We start from the raw sequence: 27,965 nt of genomic DNA, 5'->3' as shown, positions 1-27,965 counted from the left end.
ATATCACAACATTGTATAACTCTAGGACATTCAGAATTGCTCGATAAAGACATTAGATAAATATATATTTTAAAATAATTTTACTTAGTTTCTCTTTTAAAAGTTTTAATACTGAACAAATATTGAATTGGAAGCTTTAAATAAAAAAAATATTTATAAACGATTATAATTTTATGCTTATTTCATAAGAAATAAATTGTAACAACTTGCGATACACGCGTGATATTATATGGATGATATAATAATTATATTATAATCCGTATTTATCAAATAGTGTACGCGCTTTAAATGAAAACCGTCTGTTTGTTTTTTTAATAATCGCGTGGTTAACGAACTATAGCAGAGAGATGGTACGCGCGCGCGACACGAAGATGTTCATCTTTTTTTTGTAAATGTGTTTCCTTGACGTAATATTATAATAATTATAATTATTTACACGTTTTAAAAATCGGAATGTTTATTACAAACAATGCAATGTTATAAATAAGATGTTTAATTAAAAATTTTTTTTGGTTTTTTTTATTTTAATTTTTTTTTTTTTTTTTGAGAAAGAGGGAAAGTTTAATTAATAAAAAAAGATTAACTTCACACACAATATTTGTAAGGGAGACGATAAATAATATTATACAAGAATGATATATTATTATACGATTTAAAAACTTCTGCGCAGTATACTAGAGTTCATATCATATATATATATTTTTCAGTATAATTTTTTCCCCGCAACACGCACGATCTCTCACCGGTTGAGATATAATCATGAACGCGTGATATATTATATTTCCAATCTTGAGTAAAACAAAAAAAAAATTTGTAATTGCATGAAGTATGCGCGTGTTTTGTGTGTTTGTTTGTATGTATGTATATTATATATACAAATATATTAAAAAGAAAATAATAAGAATAAGTCTCTCATACTCGGGCCCAAAACGTTTTTTCTTAGCCTATAAATAATATAAATACATTTATGAAAGAATTTCCTGATCGAATTTTACTCAATTATTATAAGACGTTTGCGATAAAATGCATACAATATTATTAACCGTCTAATTTATTGCTGAATTATGGATACATATATTAATATTATTTTGTTTTTAAACTAAATATTGAATTAGAAAAAAATAATAACACAATAATAAATTTGGTGTTTCATTTGTTGACCGTTCCGCTCTATATACTGCAGAATGTATTCCCTACTCTTTTGGTTCATATGGTATATATAATATGCAATAGTCAACGGTGTATGCCAAAACGCAAAAAAAATTGTGGCCAATTAAGTACGTAACGAAAGTATACATTTTTTTTTTTTTTTTGTTCAACTTCATAAAGTCTAATACATTTTTATACACGGAAAACGTACCTAACACTCAAACACGTTATTAAAATATATTGGACAACAATTTAAATAAATTAATAGACGTTCAAAGATTAATCGTTTTAAGTCGTACGGACAATATACAAACGTGAAAATTTGTTCACTGGGTCGGCGCCGTTACGCGGGTGTCAAATAAAAAATTGTTGTGATGGAGGGGACAGGCGAACGGGGCAGAGTGTGAGAGACTTGTTTTTTTAGAGATCATGTATACATAAAATAACATAATATGATGAACATTTTGTTGTTAAATTGTTAAACGTATCATTTTTCTAAAAAAAAAAAATAATAATAATAGTAATAATAAAATTTAAAAAAATCAAATTCAAACACACTTATGAAGGGCAATGTAGTTGTGCCGGCAATTGGCTGTGGTGTCCTATGGACATGGTCAGCTGCGGCTGTGGATGGTAATAGTAGTACATGCCCTGACCGGCCATTAGCCGCCACGATAGTTCTGCGATCAGCGACAGCGTCTGATGCCTCTCGTGTATCATCAAACACACTGTGCTCTCTTCAACCACCTGTTTCAGCACATTGAGGTACTGGAGCTTCATGTATTCCTCTTGAGGTGCACAAAAGTGATTTTTCAAATAGTTCTCCAGCTTGGCGCGCTGCTGGTGTATATCGGAGAAGTCAATGAAAAACCTAGAGCACATATACCGCTCCAACTTCTTGGTGCCGTCACCGTCGTAGTCAGGCGCGTAGTTGCGTAACAACAGGTTGCAGTATTTAAGCAGTCCGCCGCCCCGAATCTCTTCCGGGTTCCTGGTGACGATTAGCTTGTTCTCCAGGTGGTACATAGCATCCCGGAAGTCACCGTACACGGACTCGCCGACTACTGTCGGATAAAAGCTTTCGCTGATCGGCACACCGCTGGAACACTCGTAAAACAGCAGCAACGAGTCGAGCACAATCTGGAACGAATCGACGCTGAACTCGAACGGCCTTTTCATCCGGTCTACAAACTTGAGCTCGACGTTTCGCTGGCCCGGCAACGTGCCCAGCGATATCAGCGACCACCGGTCGCCGTCCTTGTTCACTTTAACCATTTTGCTCACGTATGCCTCCTTGATGCTGCACGGCGTCATCCTCTTGCGACTGACGCCTTCCGGCAGCAGATCAACCAGTGCCCGGAGCACAGCGGATTTGACACGGTCGAAGTCCCGGTTTCCGGTCAGGCTGATGTTGAATATCAAGTCCAGGTCGTTGTATGGCTGGGTATCCGTGGTCAATACATGCGAAGCCGCCCCGCCGTTCAGTCTAATGCTCCGTACCTGAAAGCACGTGTCGTCGGCGCCCGGCGACGGTGCCGCAGATCGTTCGGTCGGGAACGCTACGTCGTCGTCCTCAGGACCGGCCTGAGCGCGCAGTCGGTCGCGCACCATCGCCACCAGGTCGCGGAGGCGCACCTCAAGCGTGGGAAAATTACCGCGGCCATGGATACTGACTGTCTCGTCCATCACATCGTTTAGTCGGGCCACCTGTTCATAGCTTAAGACGGCCAAGCGGCTGAGATCTGTTGATTGCGCGCGACTACCCGGAGTAGTGGCGGTCCCACGATGGCGGTCATCGCACGTGGACAACATGGCAGCGGGTCGCACGTGATTCAAGTCTGTCGAAACGTTTAGACGTCCGTTCTGTAAAAAAAAAAACACGCAGAGTTACGGTTAACCGAATCGAATAGAAAACACCTATTTATAAAATATAATAACATGTAATTGTGACATGCAAACCCTAACCGCATGGCGGCGTCGATTCAAAGGCGATATACAAACGTATGTTACATCATGAAACGGCGAGTTATTCAAGGGCAAACGAACAAAGGTCGACGTTATACTATTGTAATATATTCTACTGTAAGAAAAGTCGATTTCAAAAATATTGCTCGAGTGGAGCATGTGTGTTGCCATATGTGTCGAGTCGTCAAGCCTAACACAATACGTACTAACTAGTACTACAATATTGGTGACGTACTGAGTTAAAACCGACAGGTTTAAGGCGGGTTCATAGGTACCTATGTTTCGTCTGACGTGTCTCAAAGTCAAAATCTAAAAAAAAGTCCAACTCTGGAAACTCTTAGTAATTGAATGATACATTGATATTAATGATACCATATGATTGCTACAGTCAATCAGAATACGATTAAAATCATCCGACGTAATTGTGACTCCGACTAAATATTATAGTCGGAGTCACAATTACGCAAATATGCGCGAAAACTTCAATTCACGTTATTTCGCGTATTTATTAACGATTCATGTTTACGCACGTCGTTTTGACAACGATAGGCGTTGACTTCGGGAATAACTATAGGTACAACAGCTGTGCAAACCGCTTGGGACACACGATTAGCAACATAGGTTACCAGCAACTTTAATACTTACGTCGACCACAGCCGACTGTGACGATCAAATACGCGGAGAATGATGCGCACGATGACGTACAACCACAGTAATGTCAACCGAAATTTGCGTTTGCTCGGAAGACAAAAAAAATACGTTCAGTCGACATGCGTGCAGATTTGGCGAATATTTTTTCTATCAACAAACTGTCGAAGCGATCGCAAAATCAAAATATTATTATTACGTCGATATTATATTGTTTTTCAAAAAAAATGCCATAGAGCGGAAATATAGATCCACGATAAAATAATATAAAATAGCCAATATAATAATACGGCGCTTAATAATTCATAATTTGTTCAACAAATTGTTTACTTGCCATTTTATTATTTAGACCGACGTCGTAAACAATACGATTTAAAATGTATAAATAACTGACTGGTACCTACGAATATTTTAAACAACAGCGACGTTTTTACCAGACATTTTGGCTAATTTCATAAAATTATAATTCGAACTGAAGAATTACGTCAACAAATATGGACCATTGTGCTTCATCGACCTATAGCAAGAACATTAAAAGTCAAGGACAGCAATGATACAGAATTTTATTTTTTTGGTCAACTTTTGAATTTTTGAAACGATTGTATACCTATCTATATACTATACAATACGTATATTACAGTAAACAACCTTATGTCTGCAAAATTACACAGTTAACGAATTGGAAATAGAATTTGCATAGCATACTTGCTATAAAATAGAGAAATTAGACTACCTAATTCAAATCAAGTTAAAACATTAATCTATTTTATACAGCGTAAACGATTTAAAAAATTATAATTATCAATGAGGCTCTTCTAATCATATGTGCTAATTTATTTTTTTGACATTTCAACGATAAATAGAGGAAAAATCACGAAAATACAAAAAACATGGTAAGGCACTTACGTGCGACCTTCGCATATGGTACGATTATAATATTATCACCGTAATCGAATTTCCGGTAACCGATAAAATAAAACACAGGCAAAAAAATATCGACCATTCACAATCCGTTTATAAAACCAAACAATATGTCACACACACACGTAGTTAATGTTAATATTATTATTAAAGAACACTAATATCAAACCGCTCGATATCAATACCACTGCAAGTATATTATTATTATTATTATTATTATCGTAGTGATAAAACCGAGGAAAACACGACGGGCGGCGAGGACGAGGTTTTATCCGAGAGCAGCAGCTGCTCGCTTACCGTGGGCGCGGCGGCGACGAACCTTCTGGAACATTCTACGCGGCGCGTTCGGCGGGGTAGAGGAAAGAGGAAAAGCCCTGCGGGGAACGGTGCGGTTTCGCGAACGTTCGACGATAACGTCGGTGGCGACGGGACACCGCGTGCGCGGATATTTCCATACATGGATGTAATAACAATAATATATAATATAATAATATTTAAATATTTTGTAATTTTTCGAAATTCGTGAGGGACGTGAATTTGAAAATGAAAAAAAAAACAAATAAATGCTATGCAATAGCTTAAAATCTTAAATCATCGTACTTTGAGGTAAAGGTCTTTTTCCATCGTACAACGCGCCCCAGTCCTAGTGGCAACTTTGAAGCGAATTCTGGCAAGCGTGAACAGCACACGATTTCGACGAGGAGCAGAGAGTAAGTAAAGAGCCCACACTTAACCTCCTCCTGCACCGGTGCGCGGTGGTTAGATGTTTTTGATCGGCAAAAATAACGTCAATTTAATGAACGCACCACACGCGACTCGGATCACTGACGACGGCGAAACACGTAAAAATACGAGTCGGCGACGACACAGCAGCGGTAGCAGCAGCAGCAGCGGCTACTTGGCGACGAGCGTACCGGAGGGCGCGCGCACACACGTCGTGACGATCAGACACCGCAAACAGAACGGAACTACTGCCGCGGCACGGCCGATCCGCGATCAGTCGTCGCCGGCGACGACCCGCGCGCTGATCCCCCACCCGAACCATTGCAGTGCTGACGACAGCGACGACACCACCGCCACCACCGCCACCACCACAAACGGTCAGGTTACCGCCGCCGCCGCGTTTGGTATTTACCGTGTGGACCGGTAATTATTGTACGCGAATCTTAGTCGGCGACCAAACGGTGCCGGCCACGCGGGTGTTACCGCGCACGGTCTAAAAATATCGTTCAAAGGGCAAGGCGAAACGGTAGAGCGGCGATGCCAGAAAAAATAAATACCAGCCGTATATCTAATTACTAGATAAGTCTTTCCGCTTTATACGCCAACGGCAGGCACTGTCTAGTGCAATACATACCACTGCGAGCTACCCATCGTTACGCGGCGGCTATAAAACAATAATTATCAAACGTGGGACGTGGGTGTGAATAGGGTGGTTGAAAGAGTAAAAACGGGTTAGCGGGGTTAAGACCGATTGATCTGTGAAACTTGACTTTGTCCATTACATAATTGCAAAAAAAAAAAAAATAATTATAATTTCCATAATATTGAAGAAGATAATGTTTAATAATTATTTCCGTTTCTTTTTTTTTTTTTTTACCTCCTAACCTCCTGCCGTCGAAGATCTATAAAAATATTGTCCAATCACCCCAGTAAAAATGCCTTAACATGCATCTGTTGTGTAGTCAATTTCGAATGTTTGTATATAACACGGCGCTGTCGCATCGATTATAAATTACAATTTATCATAAGCGCAAAAAAATCTAATTAATGTTTTAACGATTTTGTATTATTCGTTTTCGTAATAAATCTTCTTAAGGTGCCTATACAACATAAAATGTTTTTAAATCAAAATAAGTAAGCTGTACAAATAATGGTAATAGACAGTTATTTTAGTTAAAAGTAAATGTTAAACATTAAACTACGTCATAACATTATATCAATACAAATGTATAAATCTAAAATGGTATTTTATATAATTTAGTACAAATAAACTTCAATACTTAAATTTAAAATTTAATTAACTTAATATTAATTTAAAAATATGTCAATTAACTTTTTGTTAAAAGACTCGAAAACAAGCGTCTTTTAATTATACAAATTGTATTATTTAGATTAAAACAAATTTGAAGTGGTATAATCTAAAATTATTTCGGCGGGATAAAACTTGGTTTTTAACTTGTTACAGCGATCAATTTACGTGATAACAGGTCAAAAGTCACACACAGTTATTTAATCATTTATCAAGGTACTATTAACTAATAACCAACATCATATGGTATTCGTGTGTATTGTATTTTAATAATTTTATCATTACAATATTTTTGAATACATTCTAGAAACACCAACGAAATATAATGGAGAACAGTGACGTAAGCATCAAAAATGCGCTTCGTTTAATGAAGGAGGGAAAGGAATGAATAGGGATGAAGAGGAATAGTGGTGGTTTATGTATTCCATCCTTTTTTTTTTTATTATAATCCCAAATGGTCTGACGCCAACGGGAGTAGCGTGGGCGTCAGACGATATGACGTCATTTGAACGACGAGAACTACGTCATAGGCAACACAACCATTCGGGTCGGGAGCTATATTCCAAAATTCCTTAAATGTGCATTTGAATTAACTCTTTACTATTCAACTGTTATCTTTTTTATAATAATTTTAAGATTGATTTATTAAAATATTAATTTTGTTGAATTTCTCGATCAGTGATGTATATTTTATTCTTTTTTTTTTTTAATTTAATAAAAACCCCAAAATTTATTTTTTATACATAATAAAATTAATATGCTAAAAATCTAAGATTTGTCTACTTAATTATTATTAATAAATTATTGTAATATGGCTGTTGTAAATTTTATTATTATTTAAACACGTATATAATTAACTAACAGCTTATAATAGTATTAAGACTTAGAATGTAAAGATGTCTTGATTTATATATATAAAAAAACACTAATTTAAAATATTATACTTTTGATAGATATTTATGAAATATTAAACGTCTAATGTAAATGAATATATTTCTAAGCTGTGGGAGAGATAAATAAATTATACATAATAAGTGTGAATAGACAATTATTTTATGCCTTATGAGTATTCAAGAACAGATTTATATTTAAATTAATTGGTAAACATTGAATTATCTGTGACTTTCAAATATATTTCTTAAGGTATGAGATATTTAAAATGATTTGTGATGATACTTTTACATGAGTAATCAGGTCAAATTCAATTTAATTAAGTCTTCAAACGTTTCATAATGCTACTCCTGGTCATTATATTCGATAACCCTAATTTAAAAATGTCTTTGTTGAGTAATAATGATTAATCAACGAATATTTACCATTCAATTCAGATGTGTTTACTTATAAAAATTGTAAAAATTTTAAATTTTTATTCAAATGTACAAAAACCTCATGTACATAAAATATATATGTTTATATTTCTATGGTCAAAATTAATTTACAAAATATACTATTTATAATGCTTAAAATTTTAAATCCCAATGCACTTTTGAACAATAATAACTAAATTAATATTAAATTATGTAAACATGTATAGGTGTCAAAAAATTCATTAATTACAATTTAGCACATAATAAAATGTATATTAAGTTTTAATGTGGTATACAAAGGGTACACTTACTAAATATGAGAAAAAAACAAATAAAAATAGATAACCTATAATTATTATAATTTGTAAAACCAACCATAAACAAAAAACCAGAAAATTCATAATTAAATAGTCAATTCTTTTAAAAATATGCTTAAATTTACAAAAATCTAAAAAAGCCAAATAAAAATTTCAAAATTAAGCACAATTGTTTATATACCTAATACCTGCATAATTTTATTTTTATTTTTTATTAAAAAGTTAGAAATATCAAAAATATATTTTTCATTTTTAGACATTAAAAATCGAAATATATTGGACATCAAAATATTTCACGGACTAATCGTAATATTAATAATTGTTTTCAGTTAGTGACCGTTGCATAATAATGTTTTAATATTGTTCTCAAGGTTGAAATGTCAAATACAAATTATTTTATCTCACCTAGTGAACTTCACTCACATATTTATGAATTCGACCAAAAATAAAACCAGGTTGATATGTTAACCATAAAATAACCGGGAATAATAAAAAAGATCATATTATTTTTTTAGCTACTCCTAGAGGGAAACGTCAATTTGAGTCATTTGATCAAATTACCTTTGATAAAATAAATCTTATAAGTTTCAGGAAAAAAATGAATGAATTGCTTAACTCAAATTCCTAACGCTAACACTATTCTTAATGTTTATTTTTACTTATAAAGAGAATTTCAAAGAAAATTAAAAATTTTAATATTAAGAAAGCCAAAATGATTTCATAATTTTATCATTATCATCTATTAAGCAGACTATAAAATAAATAATATTTTCCGAGTCTAGTGAGTTTTTAAACTATGAGTGCATCTAATAACAGATACCAGTTAACACTTATACAGAATATTCAGATATTTGTCGAATGATAGAAAATTATTCATTCATAAACTTAAGAAAAATCTAATTTGTCCTATTCAACAAATCAATTAAAATCTATAGATTATATTTCCTAAAATATATACTAATAACGGAAATAAAACAGAGTTTTCTGTTTACTAGAAAGTATTAACATCAACAGACAATAAAAAATAAAAAGTATCAACCTACACAAATTACATTCCTCTAATTGTTAGGAGTCAATACTATCTATCAGTGGCGTATTTAAGTTTTTGTCATGGGAGAGGAAGGGATATGACTTTATAAATGAAGATACCAATGAGAATATTGTACAATATATCATAATATTTTAATTCTTGCAAATTCAATCAATTATTGATAAAATAATAATAATAATAATTTTTTAAATAATATGATGACTATAATCATTTGTGTGTATACAGCCTATGGGTGGGGGATTTATCCCCTTGATCCCCCTGTAAATACGCCACTGCTATCTATTAATGTAATGTCGATTTACATATAAATAAATTCAATCAGAGAGACTAATAATTGAAATTGTAAATGTTAAAAAGTGGGTATTCCAAATCAGAAAACATTGACAATAATAATTAATAACCAATAACACACGGTTGAACAAAAATAAAAATTCATGGTGGTTAATTTTACACGTTAATAACGGTTTGATCCTCTTAATACATAATAGAATCGGTTAATACTTTAATACATATATGATGAACAATAGTATTTCTAACATTTAATTGGAGTGCCTTAAAAATAGATTTGGAAATATTAAATGGGATATGTTCTAAAGACTGAAATAGATATTAAATAATTGTAGTTTAGTTTATACAATATATGTTTACATAGTGCAAATATTTAACATAACACAAAAATGTATTATTAAAGTGCAGTCGAAACTCCAAAGACAATAATTTATCGGAACAAAATTTTTAATAAGTATTATTTATTTTTTTAAGTGCAATCTACAACCTATACCAGTTGGGCACAATAAGTAGATCTGATACAGATTAGTTATATACCAATTTTAGAAAAAAAATACATTATATCCTTAATAACATTTATATATAATACGTGACATTTTTTAGGAAAGCAGCCACCCATTAGTAACACTTTCAATGCGAGAATTGAATTTGAATTTATTTTCATTGAAATTACATGTACATTAATACACAAATGTGTACCTTACAAAAATATAACATATTATATTAATGAATAATTAAAAAAGTTATGAAATATCGAATAAAATGATACTATAAAAAATACTTTAAATCAATTAATGAGTGTAAAAACTTATGTTTGTATTGTCATTGTACATTCAAATGCTTGTATTTATTACAGTTTAAGAAAAGAAAAATTATTAAAATACCTAACCATAATAACCCTATCTACAAACTTTTTTTTTCAAAATTTGACATTAGATGGAAACAACACAATTAAAATTATTTTCTGCAGTCGCATGACAAATGTTACTACCGAGTGCAGAACACTATTGTCACATTAAGAGATGACGTACACAATACAAATATAAACAGATTAATTACAATGATGAACAGAAAGAATCAAATCATAATATTAATATATAATAGGTAATACCTAATTGTATTTTTAAGCAATAATACATTTATAAAAAATTAATGATACGTATTCAAAAATTAATGTTTCATTTCTGAAAAATTATTATGAGTACTATCTAAGTATAATTAGTAGAAGCATAAAATAAAAAAAAAATGTAGTTTTATTAAATAAATAATACCTGCAAAAAAAAATATTTATGCAATATTTTAATAATAAAAATGTTTAATTTCTGAATTTATATCCGGTAGGTATCATTATTAATTATATTTAAATATATAATATATCCATTATTCAATTTAGTTAATAAAAAAATACACCAGCAGTTTTAAGATTGCAGAACAAATAAATTACAAAATATGTAGGTGGTAAACTGAATTATTTAGATTCAATCGAACCTATTGTCAACAACTAACAAATGACTCATGCTAGGTCATTTAAAGAAAACTGTTTGGTATCGTCACAACGGTAACATTTAAGGTGGTTCTCCTCCGTCGATTAATTGTGGGGGAGAGTGTGTCCACCAAGGTCTTCAGGAGAACGTGCGTTATTACACAATCATGCGTTCGAATTAATATGCGAACGGTTTATTAATCTGAATCTCCGATCACTCCTAACTTAAATAAACATAACGAATTAAATATTGCATATAATGTATTTTAAACATAAATGAAATATTATAATATAGATTATAAATAGACACACGTAATATGTATATTAATATTTGAAATAAATCACTAATTGTTAAGAAATAGAAGAAAAACAAAAATATTATATATATATATATATATTTTAATATAAAAACCAATGTCAGGGTAGTGGGTTAGTCTTTCAAGAGAGAATGGCCACGGCCTCGAAATACCTGAACAGTACCCGTGTATAATCGGCGGTTAAACGCATGCTAACTATACGGCTCAAAATTGATGTAATTGGTGGTAAAGGTTTTTATTATTGCGACTATCTCCTATGAATATTTAGTGTTGCATAAGGATATTCTAAAATTTAAACATGAAATATTTATTTTTATAAATTTGAATTTAGGGAAAAGAAAAATTCAAAAACCACTTTTTTAAAAATTTTTTTTTGACATATTTCAAACTAGGTACATTATATTTTTATATAGTCATACAATTTTGTTTATATTATTTTAAGTACAATAACAAAGATGAGTTAATTTATGTTAAATATATCAGCTTAAATTTAAAATGTTATAGTCAAACATTATTATCAAATATGGAGTTGGGCATCTAAAATATGTGTGGGCGTCATAGAAAATAAAACTCATTTAAACCTTTTGATGATACTTTCCCCGCTGTCTTTTCATTATCAATATATATATAAGGAACTGTTTAAGAAGTGGGTGAAAAACTTCTAAAGAACGTTAATCGGAATGAGATGACCCGTTTTCTTTCCGGTGGCGTACATCTGAGTTGTAACAATTTTAAAACCACTAACTTTAAGTATTATGTTTATAAATGAAAATAGCAAAATTTATTTAACATTTAAACTTTAATATGTTAACTTCAAGTTTTACTGTACGTACAAGTTTTAATTTTTATAGCAATTAATTTATTTTATATGTACTTTTATAATAGTAATTGTTATGTAAAAATGATAGATGTATAATATTATTAAATACATAAATTATAATTTTTTACTTTATCAGTGATATTCTTAGTAAAAATTTTATCATTAAAATAAGTTTGAAACTTTCAATTTAGTATACGTATTGTAATAACTCAATTCTATAGAGAATGTATTAAATACCTGTTATTTACGTGCATTTATTACAATCGAGGTCCCGCGAATAAAAACGAATTTCCGATGGAATGACCTTACTGCGTCATTGGGTACAACACAGATCTGCCAAAAACAACGTAATATTACGTTTTTTTCCTAATGTGGAACGTCTCGAATAAACTTCAGTATAATAAGTACACAAGGTAAACAATCAATATAATATAGGTGCGGTTAAAATTATAAAAGCTTCTAGAAAAATACATAATTGAACTTTTTTAATAAAATAAGGGTTTAGGTATATATTTTTTTTAAACGATATTAATCATAGCTAATATAACGCATTTAAAAGTGATTTATTGTATGTCTATAATGATAACTAACCAATTTAAGTTTATCTCATTTACCACAGTTTGCGTTTATATGGACTATATAAACAGGATTAAACCTGATTAAACTGTGCATGACTACCACATTTTATAACATAGATGAAAAACAAAAACTACTAAACAATTTTTCTTTTTAAAACACTTGACAAATTATCGTCTCAAATTCATTACATAATAAATAACTTAAAACAATTAAAAATGTGTTTTGGTATTGGTTCAAATTATATCTATTTCCTAAAGCAATAAAAATGAACAATAATATAAATGACTCTGCTAAGTTCAACTAGGGTATACCACAAAGAACAGCATTACATTAGATCCTCGTATATTATATTTTCAAACTCTATAAAATATTTAGTATAACTATTTAGAAGTGAACAGTAATGTACTACTAGGTATTAGATTTTGCATATTTATTTTTTAGTGGTGATAATTGAACTAAGCCACTATAGTAGGTACTCATTTCCCAGCAAAAACTTTTTACAGAGAGCATATAATTATAATGTGGTATGTATAATATTCATATAATATAAAAAGAAATATGTAATAAAATAAATAATAGGTATTAATCCTAGTTATTATCTTAAATCTATACAACTTCTACCTTAAAGGTTAAACTTTCAATGTAAAATAATTTAAACATTAAACTATTAGAACTTTAACCAATAGTAGACAAATAAAATAGAAACATTATTAAAATTTTAAGTAGATATCGTTTAATACTGAGCTAAACTAGAGGTCATGGCATTTGATGAAATAGTAGTTTAAATAACATATGAGGTATGCTAATACATAATATTCATAGCTGTCCCTCGATAATTTGCCAAATTTACTATAGCAACATTGGTTAAGTGGTGTACCTAAATATACGTGTTTACGCTAACGTGTATACAGACAATCTATAAAAATAGAACTAAGAATAATTCAAATGTTTTTTTATTTGTTTTCTAATATGTTATACCTGGCTTACATCAGACTAATAAATCGATTTTATGTAATTTTGATACCTAGTTTAAAAATCAAAAAAACTTAAAACTAAAATATTTATACATAAAAACTATGTAAATCTCGTGAAAATAAAAATGAGTAAATAGGTATTTATGATATTCTCCAAAACTAATTTAACAGTTATAAGTAAGTCCATATATAATTGCGTACCTAGTACTACTCTAACCAACATGAACCAATATTCTAGTATCTAAATCAGGAATGATGTATTAAAAATCAATATTTTATATTTTTAATAACAAATAATGTATAAGATTTGCGAGACTAAGTTGATAAATTATTCTATTTTATTACAGTATTTATATATAAAAAGTCTAAGTATACGACAACTCGTAAAATGAAATTTTTAAAATTTAACATTTTGATTCAAGGTAACTTGACGGTGAAATGAGCTTTTTTTCGTACAAGTTAAATATACGATTATAGTAATATCTAAAGCAAACTATTTTTTGTTTAATCAACCTTTATGTGTTTTAAAATAAATAAATGTAACTAATAAGAATAAAATCACGACTTTGTTTTGACTATATAGTACTACAGTTCCCTGTCCTAAAAAAAAAAAACAAAACAAAAATTTTACATACCTAATAAATATTTACCGTTCTCAATGTAAGTGCTAAATTTCTAATTTGTTGCCGATTTATACTTACGTTAATTTAAAAAATAACAACATGAAATCGCTAATATTTCTATGTTGTATTGTCAGCATAGACTAAACCCATCAGCAAATTTAAAATTTTTTTTGTTTTTATTGAAAAAAGAATTATTTTATTAATATATATTTTTTACTTTAAAAAGTTAAAAAAATTATTTAAGAAGCTAAATTAATTATTGATGTGAATAGCCAAACTACTAATCTACTTATTAGTAATACTGTGTTTATTTATCCTATTTATTCAAAACAATCAAAATTACAAAACTTGAATTTGAAAATATACTACAAACTTTGGATTAGGAATTATAAATGAAAAATAATTTTAATACACAACCATTAAATTTTTAATATAACTAAGAGTGTGGATAGATCTAGAATTCTTCTTCATTTTTATCAAGTAATTTTCATTCAAAATGTCAATAATTTAAAAAAGTAAGAGATATATAATAAGTATTGCTACTTCTGAAAATTTAAAACTTTTTTATAAGTTTTTCAAGTTTCATTATATTTCATTGGATTAACATAGATAGTAAAAATGTGATTCTAAATCTTTTTACTACCCAATTTAAACCGTTAAAGAAAAACAAAAAAATAACCAATAAAAGTAGGTATATGACTGTATTAAAATACATTTGTATTTATTCTTTTCTCCAATAATTATTATGATCAGTTAGTTTATAAAGTTTTACAAGTAGATCTTAACTGGCTATAATGTAGTAAGTATTACTTGGTAGGTAAAAATGATCCTTTACTAATAGAAATCTTCACGAAAAAATAAATTAGTGAACATTTATAATTATAGATTACACATATATCTCGAAGAAGTAATTTTAATGTGTTTTTCCCACATGTGGTGGTTTATTATAGAAAAATTCCTCTTCTTTGACAATGTATAATAATAATTTAGGAAATAAATTTAACAAAACAATGGAGGATGTAATTACAAAATTGGTTCCAATACGAAACAAAATGACGACAAACTATTACTTAACATCATAAACACACGTAGATTGTATTTCAGTAGCAGTATGAGATAAATCTAATCTAGCTTATTTTTCAATAGCACATTTGAAAAATAGAACTCTCGGTGTACTTTGTTGAAATAGGTTACGCAAATTCACGGTAATTATTGACGTAAAAAAATATTCGAAGTTGAGTTTTTTAATTATGGGATAGGGATTGCTTTACTAAATATTAAAAGAAAAGATCTCATAATCCAACATTTTAAAAGGGGGATAACTAGAAATTTTCCTACAATTTTTTTTAGTAACAATGTATGTACAATGAACGTAATTTATGGAAATTTAATTTTTATAAAGCTACAATTTACTGAGTAAATATATATATTATATTACAAAGTATTACTAAAATACTATTAAATAATCTACTTATTTCAAAAAATTGAATTTAAATTACATGAAACACACATTAATCGCAGTACGATATTAATTAAAAATGTGTACTTCAAAGCTCGTAATTTCACTTAACCTAACATTCAAGGATTATTAGCGGTTCATTGTGCATCAGTTAAACAGTAAACTAAAACAGGCTGTCTCTCGAGGCAAGAATTTGATTAAGATTCACGACAAAGTATTTTTATTTAAATTTGTGTAAGTACCTACATAAACTGAAAACAATTTGACCTATTCATAAATAACTTCTTTCGTTTTTAATCAAAAATGACCCAGCCATGTGCCCATGTATAGGATTCCTATCGTGAATATGTGTGAGAGCATTACCTACATTATATTATTAACGACTTTAAAATGAAAATATAAATATTAAATCAAACACGACGTACTGTATGAATTGTAAAAACGTATAGTTCTTATCACATTTGAAATGCATCAACTGATATCAGTGATAGTTTTACCACAGAATATGAATGGTTTTGCAACGGTATTATAATATTATGAATAAATCACTAACTACCGAAATACAAAAATTTGAAATTATTTGTTAATACAGTGGAACCTCGATAACTCGAATCGGTTGGGGGCGAAAAAAAAATTCAAGTTATCAAAAATTCGACTTTCAGAGGTTACACATATGATATGTTATAAAGTAGGGGCCAAGACATTCTTTCGAGTTATCGAAAATTCGACTTATAGAAGTTCGAGTTATCGAGGTTCCACTGTATAATTATTTAGTTAATCGTAACGTTATTTAACGTAAAATAATATAGTTAATGTTTATTTTGAATATATTTTCTTTATTAATGTACGTATTGTCGTGGTCTATAAAAATGGTGAAGGTACGACACGACTAATCATTATGACCTGTTGTTATTCGCTAGGGTCTGACTAGTTTTTTAGACGTGACCACTGTGAAAAATAAAAAATAATAGCACAAATAAATATATTTTGATTCGTCCGTAGTGACTGGAAACAACAATAACAATAAATGAACAATAATTAAAATATAATTCTATTATTTATTAGAGAACGAATGACGTTAGCATAATATTATTGTAGTGACGACTAAAATAATAATTAATAATATTTGGAAAAACATGTGAAAACCCGGACTCGCAGAACTACAAATAGAACTTGTAAACTAGAAAAAGGAGAAGGAAAGCGAAAACTGCTTATAAACGCCTACTCGTACTAACCTCCCACCAAGTAAATCACTTCACGACCCAGTCATTGTAACCGGTCCGCGGTGGTCTGCCCCCGGACAGAACCAAACTTGGTAATGCCGATGGTGTACGAACAATAATTATCCAAATATGTTAATAGAACATTTTACGAAAATAATATTCCGCCCGCCAACCATCCGCACATATTATACTTATTACTGATTAGTAATTAATAATTATACAATTATTATTATCACATGTCATACTGACCTGCATTATAGGTAACGGCGTGCCTTGTTCGACGGATTTCATTTTCGACTGAAAGTCCTGGTATACGTGCCTCCTTCTGTAGAATGAACAGATACCGTTTCTGTTGCAACTGTGATGATGGTAACCGTCATTCCACATATTGTTATATTCTGATGGAAACAATGCACGTCAGTCTGAGGGAATAAAAGCTAGAGACGGCCGACGATTACAGAGTTATGAGGTTCGATTAAATTATTAAATTATTTAAATTTATAAAAGTAATGTCGAGTAGGTAGTGTGTAAAAATAAAACGACAAAAACAAAAGGTTAATTAATTAAAACAATAATTTTTGGACAAACACGGTTTTGTGGCAACGACTACGAAAATTACAATCGCAATGAAGTACAAAAGTCCGAGTGTTGCGGTCGTCACTCGTCAATCGACAAACTTTTATCTTCGATGTCGTTCTTTTTTCGTTTGAAAAAAACGTCCGGAATACTGGCATTGCGCTGTTCACCGGCTGCGACGGCTTCGATTGGCGCAGCTTGTGGTCGACCTAACGTACTCGTATTTTGATGGTGGAGGAGTACGCGACGTTGCCAGTTTTCCATCGTAGGCCGTATGTTTGTGACAATAGATAAGGAAGTTCACTATTCAGTACCGATACGTGACATTTGAAGATAATAACAAAAATTTGTCACCGTCTGTAATCACAAACGAAATAAATCAAAACAGACGGCAATGTCGTAAAAAAATATACCATTAGATTACTTAACAAAAATACTTTTTTGTATTTATTATTTTTTCAGCCATGATCCCGCGGTTTCAACGAAGTCTGATAAATGTTATCAAAAGTTTCCTGTTATCGAAAAAAAAAAATAATCAATCCGATATTCGAGTGGACGATAACGAATAACGAAATAAGAAAAGTGAATTTACAGACTACCGTCCGTATCCATAAACGACTCTCCGAAGTCTTAAGGCTAAGTCTAGACTTTTGAGGCTTAGGTTCAGAACAAAAACGAAAATGTGAGGCGATTGAAGGTATGTTGGGCCGTAAGCAAAGCATCCGGACGGATATAATGGCTCCGGACTATGTTCAAGATGAATCTCTAAACGAAAATGCTGAAATCGATTGGGTTAATAAGGTAAATAAGTTAGCCAAAACGAACACAAGAATATTTTCTAAATTAATCTAATACATTTGTTCTCTGCAGCTTTGGGTCCGACGGTTGATGCGTTTTTGTGCGCTGCTGAGTTTACTCTGTGTCAGTCTCAACACTCCAAAAACTTTTGAGGCTTTTCCATTTCTACAATATGCAACGTTTATCTGCGATTTTGCTGTCACTGGTTTATATACTGCTGAAATGATTGCAAAGATGCATATTCGCGGGATTTTAAAGGTATCAGTGATTTTTTTGACATACCAAATGAATTGTATTTTATTATTGTTATTTTTGTCCAGGGAGAATCACCATATATGAAAGACCATTGGTGTCAATTTGATGGCACGATGGCATTTTTTCTTTGGGTGTCTGTAATTTTACAGATTTTTGAAATTGTGGAATTTTTACCAGAATTTAGTTACTTATCAATACTAAGAGCGCCAAGGCCTTTCATAATGATCCGATTTATACGTGTCTTCCTAAAATTCTCAATGCCAAAATCTAGAATAAATCAAATTTTCAAGTACTTAACCTTCAAAAATATATTATTTTTAATGTTTGATTTATTTTTTATTTAATTTTTCTAGACGATCAAGTCAACAAATCTACAATGTAACACTGTTCTTCCTGTTTTTTATGTCTTTATATGGTGTACTTGGTGTTCAACTTTTTGGTGAAATGAAAAACCATTGTGTTCTTAATACAACAGATCCAGCGTAAATAATCATTTTTAAATGTTTTTATTTCAGTATATTATATCATATAATATGTTATAAATTGCTCAACAGGCATGTAACTCTTAATAATTTAGCCATACCAGACTCATTCTGTTCTAAGGAACCGGGTGCTGGATATCAGTGTCCAGAAGGTATGAAATGTATGAAATTAGAGTTATCAAGGTACATAACTGGCTTCAGTGGATTCGATGAATTTGGTAAATTGTTGTGCTATTATATACTTTTAATGTCTAGACTTAAGTATTTATATTTTCTAGCAACAAGTATTTTCACTGTATATCAAGCTGCATCACAAGAGGGTTGGGTATACATAATGTTTCGAACATTTGATAGTCTTCCAGCCTGGAGAGCAATTTTTTACTTTTCTACATTAATATTCTTCTTAGCATGGTTAGTTAAGAATGTATTTATTGCAGTAATAACAGAGACATTTAATGAAATGCGTGTGCAATTTCAACAATTGTGGGGAAGTAGAAGACATGTTGGAAACAAAACTTCCACTGAAGTAAGATTATATTATACAGTTTTTACTAGTTTAAAGTTTTTATTTTTATTATTTAAGCAATTTTAAATTTTTATTAAATTGATATATTTATATACAAAAATATTTTTATAGATTTTAGTTAGTGATGAAAATGGTTGGAGATTAGTTACTCCTGAACAAAATAAACATCGAACGTTAGCATCACCGTTAGGACATAAAATTCTTAATTCTGCTTGGTTTCGATTACTTGTCATGTGCATTATACTTAGTAATGGAATTGCTATGGCTACAATGAATTTTAAACATGATGGACGGCAAAGAGAAGAATTCTATCAACAATACTATTATATTGAAGTAATTATTTTTAATATTTACTGTAAGTTAAATATTTACTTTTCTATCTTATTCCAGGTTGTATATACAATAATATTTAACTTTGAAACATTATTCAAAATGGTTTTACTTGGATTTAAAGAATATTTCAAACATTCATACCACAAGTTTGAATTAATGTTAGCTGTTGGAACTACATTACATATTTTTCCACAATTTTATTTATCTGGGTTAACTTATTTTCAGGTTTGTCATTCTTCATCAGTAAAGTAGATAATTAAATTACATTATTCAAGTATGTATTTAATTTAATTTATGTTTAGGTTTTAAGAATTGTTCGATTGATTAAAGCTTCACCTATGTTAGAAGATTTTGTATATAAGATTTTTGGACCTGGAAAAAAACTGGGTAGCCTTATCATATTTACTTTATGTTTATTAGTAATTTCATCAGGAATTTCCATGCAACTATTTTGTTTTTTATGTGATTTTCCAAAGTTTGAAACTTTCCCAGAAGTAAGTTTATTATTATAATTTATTTAAAATTTTAAAATGTATTAATATTTAATAGGCCTTCATGTCCATGTTTCAAATTCTTACACAAGAAGCCTGGGTTGATGTTATGGATGAAACAATGCTAAGAACTCGTAAAACATTAGTTCCATTAGTTGCTGTTTACTTTATACTTTATCATTTATTTGTCACACTTGTAAGAAAATGATTTATGTTTAAAATTCAGAAATTTTAAAAACGTTAATATTTTTTTTATTAGATTGTGTTAAGTCTTTTTGTAGCTGTAATTTTGGATAACCTTGAACTCGATGAAGAATTAAAAAAATTAAAACAATTACGTTTTCGTGAACAAAGTGCTGAAATCAAAGAAACACTGCCGTTTAGACTGAGAATTTTTGAAAAATTTCCTGATCGTCCTAAAATGACCTCCATACATAAGCAACCATCAGATTTTAATTTGCCTAAAGTAATATTTCAAATTAAACTGAATTATACATAAAAAAAAGAAAAATAATATAATATACAAATTATTTTTAGGTTCGTGAAAGTTTTATGAGACAGTTTGTTTTAGATAAAAGTGATGAAGAAACTTCTCCAGATAGTATAAATAAAGTAAGTGAAGTAGTCAAACCTCCTTTGATTACTCGTAAGCAGCATCCAATGCGATTATTATCAAATCCACCAAAAGTACGAACAGTTACACCAGAAATTCGTAAATCGATTATTTCTAACATAATTAAGTAAATATTTTAATAATAGAACTAAAAGTTAGTTTTTAATTATATTCAAATAAAATAATTATTTATTAATCATTACAGTGATTCTAATAACCAACGTTTGCTTTTGGGAGATTCAACATTTTTACCTCCTAATTCTAGTAATAAAGGCAGTGGTTTACACGCTCAAGGTACTGTTAATAATATGCAACATACACGCATGGATCATAAAAAGTATTAGTATTTATAAATATTACATTTTTAATTATTATTCATAAACTTATACATTTTAATGATTTCTAGATCCATGAGACATAGTATTCGCCGAGGATCAATGAAACTCAAACAGACTTATGAACACCTTATGGAAAATGGAGATTTAGGTGGTATGAATCGTTTAGCTACAGCCACAAGAGCTAGACCCCATGATCTTGATATCAAATTATTGCAAGCTAAACGACAGCAAGCAGAAATGAGACGTAATCAACGAGAAGAAGATTTACGAGAGAATCATCCATTGTTTGACACTCCCTTATTTATTGTTCCAAGAGAATCCAAGTTTCGGAAATTATGTCAGTTAATTGTATATGCTCGATATGACCTCAAACTTAGAGATCCACTCACAGGAGAAGAGCGTCAGGTTAAATATAAAGGGTTTCAGTAAGTTAAATAGTTTATTCAATTTTCCCACATTTTTTGTTACACCCTAATTTATTTTAATGTTACTTTTCTAACTGTGTCTCAAGTTTATCAAATAGGTTATAATTAGAGTTTGGATTTTATAGCAAATGCTACTTTGGCAGAGAGTATGATAGTAAGATAGCTCTTGTGTACAAATATGTTTTGAATTATTCTAATTTTAATGAATTTAACTTTATTTCGCTTTTTTCTATTAAATGTACTTTTTCTATTTTACATAATTTTAATGAAAATTTCTTATATATTTTATTTTATTATTATTGCCAAAAATAAGTTAAATTAAAATAAATGTAACACTGATAAAATTAAAGTTATTTAGCAAAGTTATTGAAATTATATGTTTATTAAAATTACCATAATTTTTTCATTAATAATAAATAATAAATCATTACAAAAAATTTCATAATAAACTAAAAGACCACCCTAATCTCTTAATTCATCAAAAGTCTAATAACTATACCAAACAACCCGTTGTCTAAATAGGACTGGTCTTTTGATCTTTTAAATCCTGTGTTGTTGTAATACTGTGGGTCATAGGAAAACAAACTGTTAAATAACAAATTATGTAACAAATATGGTAGGTGTGGCCTGTGGGCTTCTTATTCAAGTTTTCATGTCATTATTGTTATTTTTATTTATAAAAATTGATTATTATGAAATGCCATCACAAAATGTAAATTTCTTTTAATTGATAAAAAAAAAAATTCTTTTATTTAAGACTTAAGGAAAGGGAAAATTGTCTGCTATATTATTTGTAAATATAGTGTATTTTTATAATACATTCAAACACTTTTGTTGATCAGTTAATATAAGGTTACTTTCTACGTATTAATATAATACCATAATAATAGCACCTAATAAAAGATAAGTTTTAGCGAAAATAACTTGATTAAATATATAGTCCTAAATTTGTTTTTTTATAGTTAAATTAAATAAATGCTTTTTAAGGATTTATTTTGCTACAAAATTCAAACTCTAATCATAGTAAAACAATTTATCTTTAATCACTCATTCAATTGTTTAAGTATTATTTTTAAGAGTATGTTGCATTCATATATGTTGTCTCTTTCTTACATACATACAACATATTAGATTTCTGTTCATCAGTTTCATTAGTGTGCTTTTAGTTTTTATATTAGAGTGAATTAATCTATTATCAAACTTTTAAATAAAAACATTATCTGTGTTCACTCGTTGGTTTTTTATGATATTTTAATTTTTAAGTGAATTATGAGCATTTTTAAATATTTATATTTTTCCTACTCATAGCTCACTTAAAAATTAAAATATCTTAAAAAACTAATGAGAGAATACAGATAATGTTTTTATCTAAAAGTTTAATAATAGGTAAATTAACTCTTAATATCAAATTTAAAAGCACACTATTGAAACTGGTGAACAAAAATATAGTATGTCATACGTGTGTAAGACGGAGACATCACATGCGGGTGTGACGTTCTCTGAAGTATTCTATATTATAAAAATACTAATTTAATTGTCTATGTTGTTAGTTAATTATGAGACATTGGTTTAAAAACCAAAAATAATAATTATATAAATATAATTAATTGCATTTATAATTGTTTTCAGTAACTTTTTGGGATTAGTAACTTACTTAGATTGGTTAATGATATTGGTGACCACATTAAGTTGCATATCAATGATGTTTGAAACACCTTTGTATCGTGTGATGGAAACTCCAGCTTTGCAAATAGCTGAATATGTATTTGTTTGTTTCATGAGCATGGAATTGGCTTTAAAAATTTTAGCTGATGGAGTGTTTTTTACTCCTAAAGCATATATGAAAGATGTTGCTGCTATATTAGACATATTTGTTTATGTAGTAAGTTATGCATTAAAGTTTTAAATTATGTTTTTATATTCAATTTGTTTTTACTTTAGACAAGTTTAGTATTTTTATGTTGGATGCCTACCAATGTGGCAACAAATTCATCTGCTCATTTACTAATGATTTGCCGATGTGTACGCCCACTACGTATATTCTCACTAGTTCCACACATGAGAAAAGTAGTTGATGAACTTTGTCGTGGATTTAAAGAAATTTTATTGGTTAGTATAAATTATATTTATATTTTAATCAATTTTAAATAAATATTTATTTATTTTTAGGTATCTGTACTGTTGATTGTGCTGATGTTTGTATTTGCCAGTTATGGTGTTCAAATTTTTGGTGGTCGTTTAGCTCGATGTAATGACCCAACAATTAAAGATCGTGCTCATTGTACTGGAGTTTTTATGCGTCAAGTTTTTGTTACAAAAATGAAAATGAAACCAGGACCAAATGAAACTTATCCTGCCATCTTGGTGCCAAGAGTTTGGTAAGTATAAAACTGTTATATAATATGATGCTACCCATGGGTACATTTTAATAAAATTATAAAAAAAAAACAAATTGAGGAACTATATATTCACAATGAAGGGCGAACCCGAGGAGGTTCAATTTCGATAATATAGGCTACGCAATGCTGACGTTGTTTGAAGTGTTATCATTCAAAGGCTGGCTGGACGTCCGTGATATACTGATCAGCGCTTTGGGACCAGTAATGTTTAATTTGTTTGCCATGATTGGGCATGCATCTAAGAAATTTTTCATTACAAAAGCTTAGGGGTTTAGCCCTAATATAGAATCAAAGCATGGCTGGAATTGTATATTACTCATATATTTTAAGCCTTAATTTTTTATATTTTTAGTGTAATAAGTCAAATAGCTTTTAATGTTATAGCTATAAATAATTATTTTTCCAATATTTATTGGCTATTACGACAGTCTAAGGGAATCTAGATTTGTTAAATTTTTGTGTTAAAAAGTCAATACCTATGTGGTCGGATTTTATTTGATTCTTATAATATGCGCTTCCTAGCTTCATTTTTCTTTTTATAATTATTTGTTTTATGCTCAGAAAAAGATTGAATTCTTTGTTTTTCATTTAGTGTGAAAGCATGATATTTATTCTTATGAATACAATATAATAAAATATTGTAAAATTAATTATTTTTTGTTTTATTAGATTCATGCAATATACATTCACATATTTATATTCTTGGGATGTATGATTGGATTGACTTTATTTGTTGGTGTCGTAATTGCTAACTATTCTGAAAATAAAGGAACTGCATTACTTACTGTAGATCAGAGACGATGGTAAACCCAAAAAAAAAAAAATAATAAAGGTACTTACTAGATGGATATTTTAAAATTCATAATTGCAGGTGTGACTTGAAGAAAAGACTGAAAATTGCTCAACCTTTACATTTACCTCCTAGACCAGATCGTAGAAAGTTCCGTGCATTTATATATGATATTACACAAAAAATACATTTTAAAAGGTTTTTTGCAGTTATTGTGTTAATTAACAGTTGTTTACTATGTGTTTCGGTAATTCAATATTTTAATATAAATATTACACTGTATCTTAATTATACAATATAAAAATAAATTATTGTTATAGTGGCGAGCTGTAGACAAACATACTGAACCTTTATCATTGGTTAGTGCATTTTTAACTTTAATATTCGTAGCTGAAGTAATAATGAAAATGATAGCATTCACTGCTCGTGGTTATTGGCAGTCACGTCGAAATCGATATGATCTTTTAGTAACCGTTCTAGGAGTAATTTGGATAGTTACTCATTTTGTATTCCATGTAAATATTTGAATACACCTAAATTTATATGATTTTAATATTTAGATTGTATTTATGTTAAATCATCTTTTAATTTCAGAACGAATTATCTTTCTCATTTGGCTATATAGTAGTTGTATTACGGTTTTTTACTATCACAGGCAAACATGCAACACTTAAAATGCTCATGTTGACTGTTGGGGTTTCTGTGTGTAAAAGTTTTTTTATTATATTCGGTATGTTTCTGTTGGTGTTTTCATATGCTTTGGCCGGAACTATTTTATTTGGTACTGTAAAGTATGGTGAAGGAATTGGCAGGTAATTATTATACTGAAATATGTTTAAGAATACCTTTGATTTTACACTTTTATTTTTGTAGACTTGCAAATTTTGGTTCTCCTGTGACTGGTGTAGCTATGCTATTTCGCATTGTTACTGGAGAAGATTGGAACAAAATCATGCACGATTGTATGATATTACCACCACAATGTACACCCGCAGATAATTATTGGCAAACAGACTGTGGAAACTATGCAGCTGCTTTAATTTATTTCTGTTCATTTTACGTAATGATTACATATATTGTACTTAACCTTTTAGTTGGTAATTTATTTTTACAATTTTAATAAGACCACTCAAGCTCTCAGTATGGAACAATAAGCTAACTTTCTTTTTCAGCAATTATCATGGAAAATTTCTCCTTATTTTATTCCAACGAGGAGGATGCTTTACTTTCATATGCAGATATTAGGAATTTCCAACACTCGTGGAATATTGTTGACGACACACAAGCTGGAGTCATTCAAGTATACAAAGTAAGTTAATAGAAAGTAATAATTACTTTGTATATTTTTTGAAAGCACACATTTTAACTACATCTGCCAACTGTGTTTGAAATTAACATCTTAAATATAAATACATTTTTACAAATCACATATTTATTTTTATTAAAATTCAAATATGTTTCTTTTTGTTGTTTTTAAATTTTCATCACAAAATATTTAAAATATTTTATACATAGGTGAAGTTTTTGTTACGCCTATTGAAAGGTAGATTAGAAACTGATCCACAAAAAGGAAAAATGTTATTGAAACACATGTGTTACGAATTAGAAAGACTTCACAATGGACAAGAAGTAACATTTCACGACGTTTTAAAGTAATTTAAAAATACTTGCAATAGCATACGTTGATACCTATATTTCAAATTTATTTATTTTTACGTAGTATGTTATCATACCGCACAGTTGATATAACAAAGGCTTTACAACTTGAAGAATTAGTTGCTCGTGAAGATTTTGAAGTCAATATTCAAGAAGAAGTCGCTAAACAAACTATACGTAATTGGCTTGAAGGATGTTTACGAAAAATGAGAGCAGCTAATGTAAATTTTTTAAGATTTAAGCATTTCTCAAGATATAATTATTAAGATTGACATTTTTACAGAGACAACAAGGTAGTTTATTAGCTGGTTTACGTGCGACAAATGAAATGATGCTTAGGGATTTTGAAGAAAAACAAGCTGCCAATAATGAAAAAGAAAATGAAGAAAAAGATTTGAAAGTATGTTATTTTAAAGGGTTTTAAACAATTCATGTTTTATTATTACTTGATTTCAGTCTGATACAAATCGTTCAAAGCTCAAATCAACTTCAGGAATTACACGTTCGGATAGTGTTGGAAGTGGATCTGGACGCAAATTTTTGACTCCAACCTTATCAGACCCTTCGGATAAAGAAAAAAACCGTAAAGCCTCGTACAGAAACTTAAAACCATTAAATATGTCTAATCTGAATGTTTCAACTTCTTCGAGGGAACAAAGAACAAGTACGCCTAAAGTTTCAAATGCAGTGAAGGAAATTCATGAATGGTGGTTAGATCAATTAGACCATTATTCAGATATTTCTTCTAGTGATGATGATAATTATTAATAGATTAACTATTTTATTTAGTTAACTTTATAATTATATTTATAATGTTGGATTCACAGTATAAGCTTCTATCATTCATAAACTCAATGATGTACTATCTTCAACTATTCTAATGGTACATTTAGGGTTAGGGTATAATTGTAAATTTTGATAATATAATATTTTTTATGTATAAACTCTTTAGTTTTATATAGTGATCAAACATACATAATTTTTATATTAAAAAAAATACTCATTTTAGAATGGTTGCTCTTGCTATAAATTGGCAGTTAAGGCTGATGCTATGAATTCCACATGAATTTTTTATTAGTTTAACACAAAATACATATAAATAATTTTAATGTTAGAAATATATTAGT

At 29.6% G+C, this 27,965-nt stretch overlaps 2 protein-coding genes across 4 annotated transcripts; one reads left to right on the top strand and one right to left on the bottom strand.

Moving 5' to 3' along the window:
• Positions 1-507: 507 nt before the first annotated feature.
• Positions 508-17,949, bottom strand: LOC112595207 (terminal nucleotidyltransferase 5C). 3 transcript variants are annotated; one of them, XM_025340332.1, is made up of 2 exons: positions 17,406-17,949; positions 508-3,012 (listed from the first exon to the last, which is right to left on the bottom strand). In XM_025340332.1, the coding sequence occupies exons 1-2, from the start codon at positions 17,541-17,543 to the stop codon at positions 1,708-1,710; spliced, it is 1,443 nt and encodes a 480-aa protein (XP_025196117.1). In that variant the 5' UTR covers positions 17,544-17,949; the 3' UTR covers positions 508-1,707. The 3 variants fall into 3 exon arrangements, with proteins under 3 accessions (XP_025196117.1, XP_025196118.1, XP_025196119.1); XM_025340333.1 differs by lacking the exon at positions 17,406-17,949 and adding an exon at positions 5,284-5,688; XM_025340334.1 differs by lacking the exon at positions 17,406-17,949 and adding an exon at positions 4,669-4,863.
• A 482-nt stretch (positions 17,950-18,431) lies between these two features.
• On the top strand, positions 18,432-27,951 carry LOC112595206 (sodium leak channel non-selective protein). The gene is made up of 28 exons (XM_025340331.1): positions 18,432-18,533; positions 18,603-18,788; positions 18,851-19,074; positions 19,139-19,267; positions 19,340-19,485; positions 19,546-19,793; positions 19,905-20,126; positions 20,184-20,351; positions 20,429-20,620; positions 20,676-20,813; positions 20,877-21,083; positions 21,155-21,357; positions 21,436-21,567; positions 21,637-21,993; positions 23,623-23,875; positions 23,935-24,102; positions 24,163-24,371; positions 24,473-24,593; positions 25,062-25,195; positions 25,264-25,429; positions 25,503-25,697; positions 25,777-25,994; positions 26,056-26,279; positions 26,355-26,491; positions 26,698-26,834; positions 26,903-27,059; positions 27,122-27,238; positions 27,295-27,951. Exons 1-28 carry the CDS (start codon positions 18,432-18,434, stop codon positions 27,604-27,606), a joined length of 5,202 nt encoding a protein of 1,733 aa, XP_025196116.1. The 3' UTR covers positions 27,607-27,951.
• Positions 27,952-27,965: the final 14 nt, after the last annotated feature.

The sequence above is a fragment of the Melanaphis sacchari genome, unplaced genomic scaffold (assembly GCF_002803265.2).
Source record: "Melanaphis sacchari strain LSU unplaced genomic scaffold, SCAv2.0 Contig261_pilon_pilon, whole genome shotgun sequence".
Lineage (NCBI taxonomy): Eukaryota > Metazoa > Arthropoda > Insecta > Hemiptera > Aphididae > Melanaphis > Melanaphis sacchari.
Note: the sequence above shows the minus strand (reverse complement) of the source record. Positions and strands in the feature narration are given on the sequence as shown.

What these genes read in the sequence shown, in the direction of transcription:
- LOC112595207 (XM_025340332.1), bottom strand. Translation starts at nt 17,543, where the DNA reads ATGTGGAATGACGGTTACCATCATCACAGTTGCAACAGAAACGGTATC. An exon ending in CGCCGTTACCTATAATGCAG is followed by an intron (nt 3,013 to 17,405) that starts GTCAGTATGACA and finishes TTTTTTTTACAG; the next exon opens with AACGGACGTCTAAACGTTTC.
- LOC112595206 (XM_025340331.1), top strand. Translation starts at nt 18,432, where the DNA reads ATGTTGGGCCGTAAGCAAAGCATCCGGACGGATATAATGGCTCCGGAC. An exon ending in ATTATTTCTAACATAATTAA is followed by an intron (nt 21,358 to 21,435) that starts GTAAATATTTTA and finishes TAATCATTACAG; the next exon opens with TGATTCTAATAACCAACGTT. An exon ending in ATCTTGGTGCCAAGAGTTTG is followed by an intron (nt 24,372 to 24,472) that starts GTAAGTATAAAA and finishes TTCACAATGAAG; the next exon opens with GGCGAACCCGAGGAGGTTCA.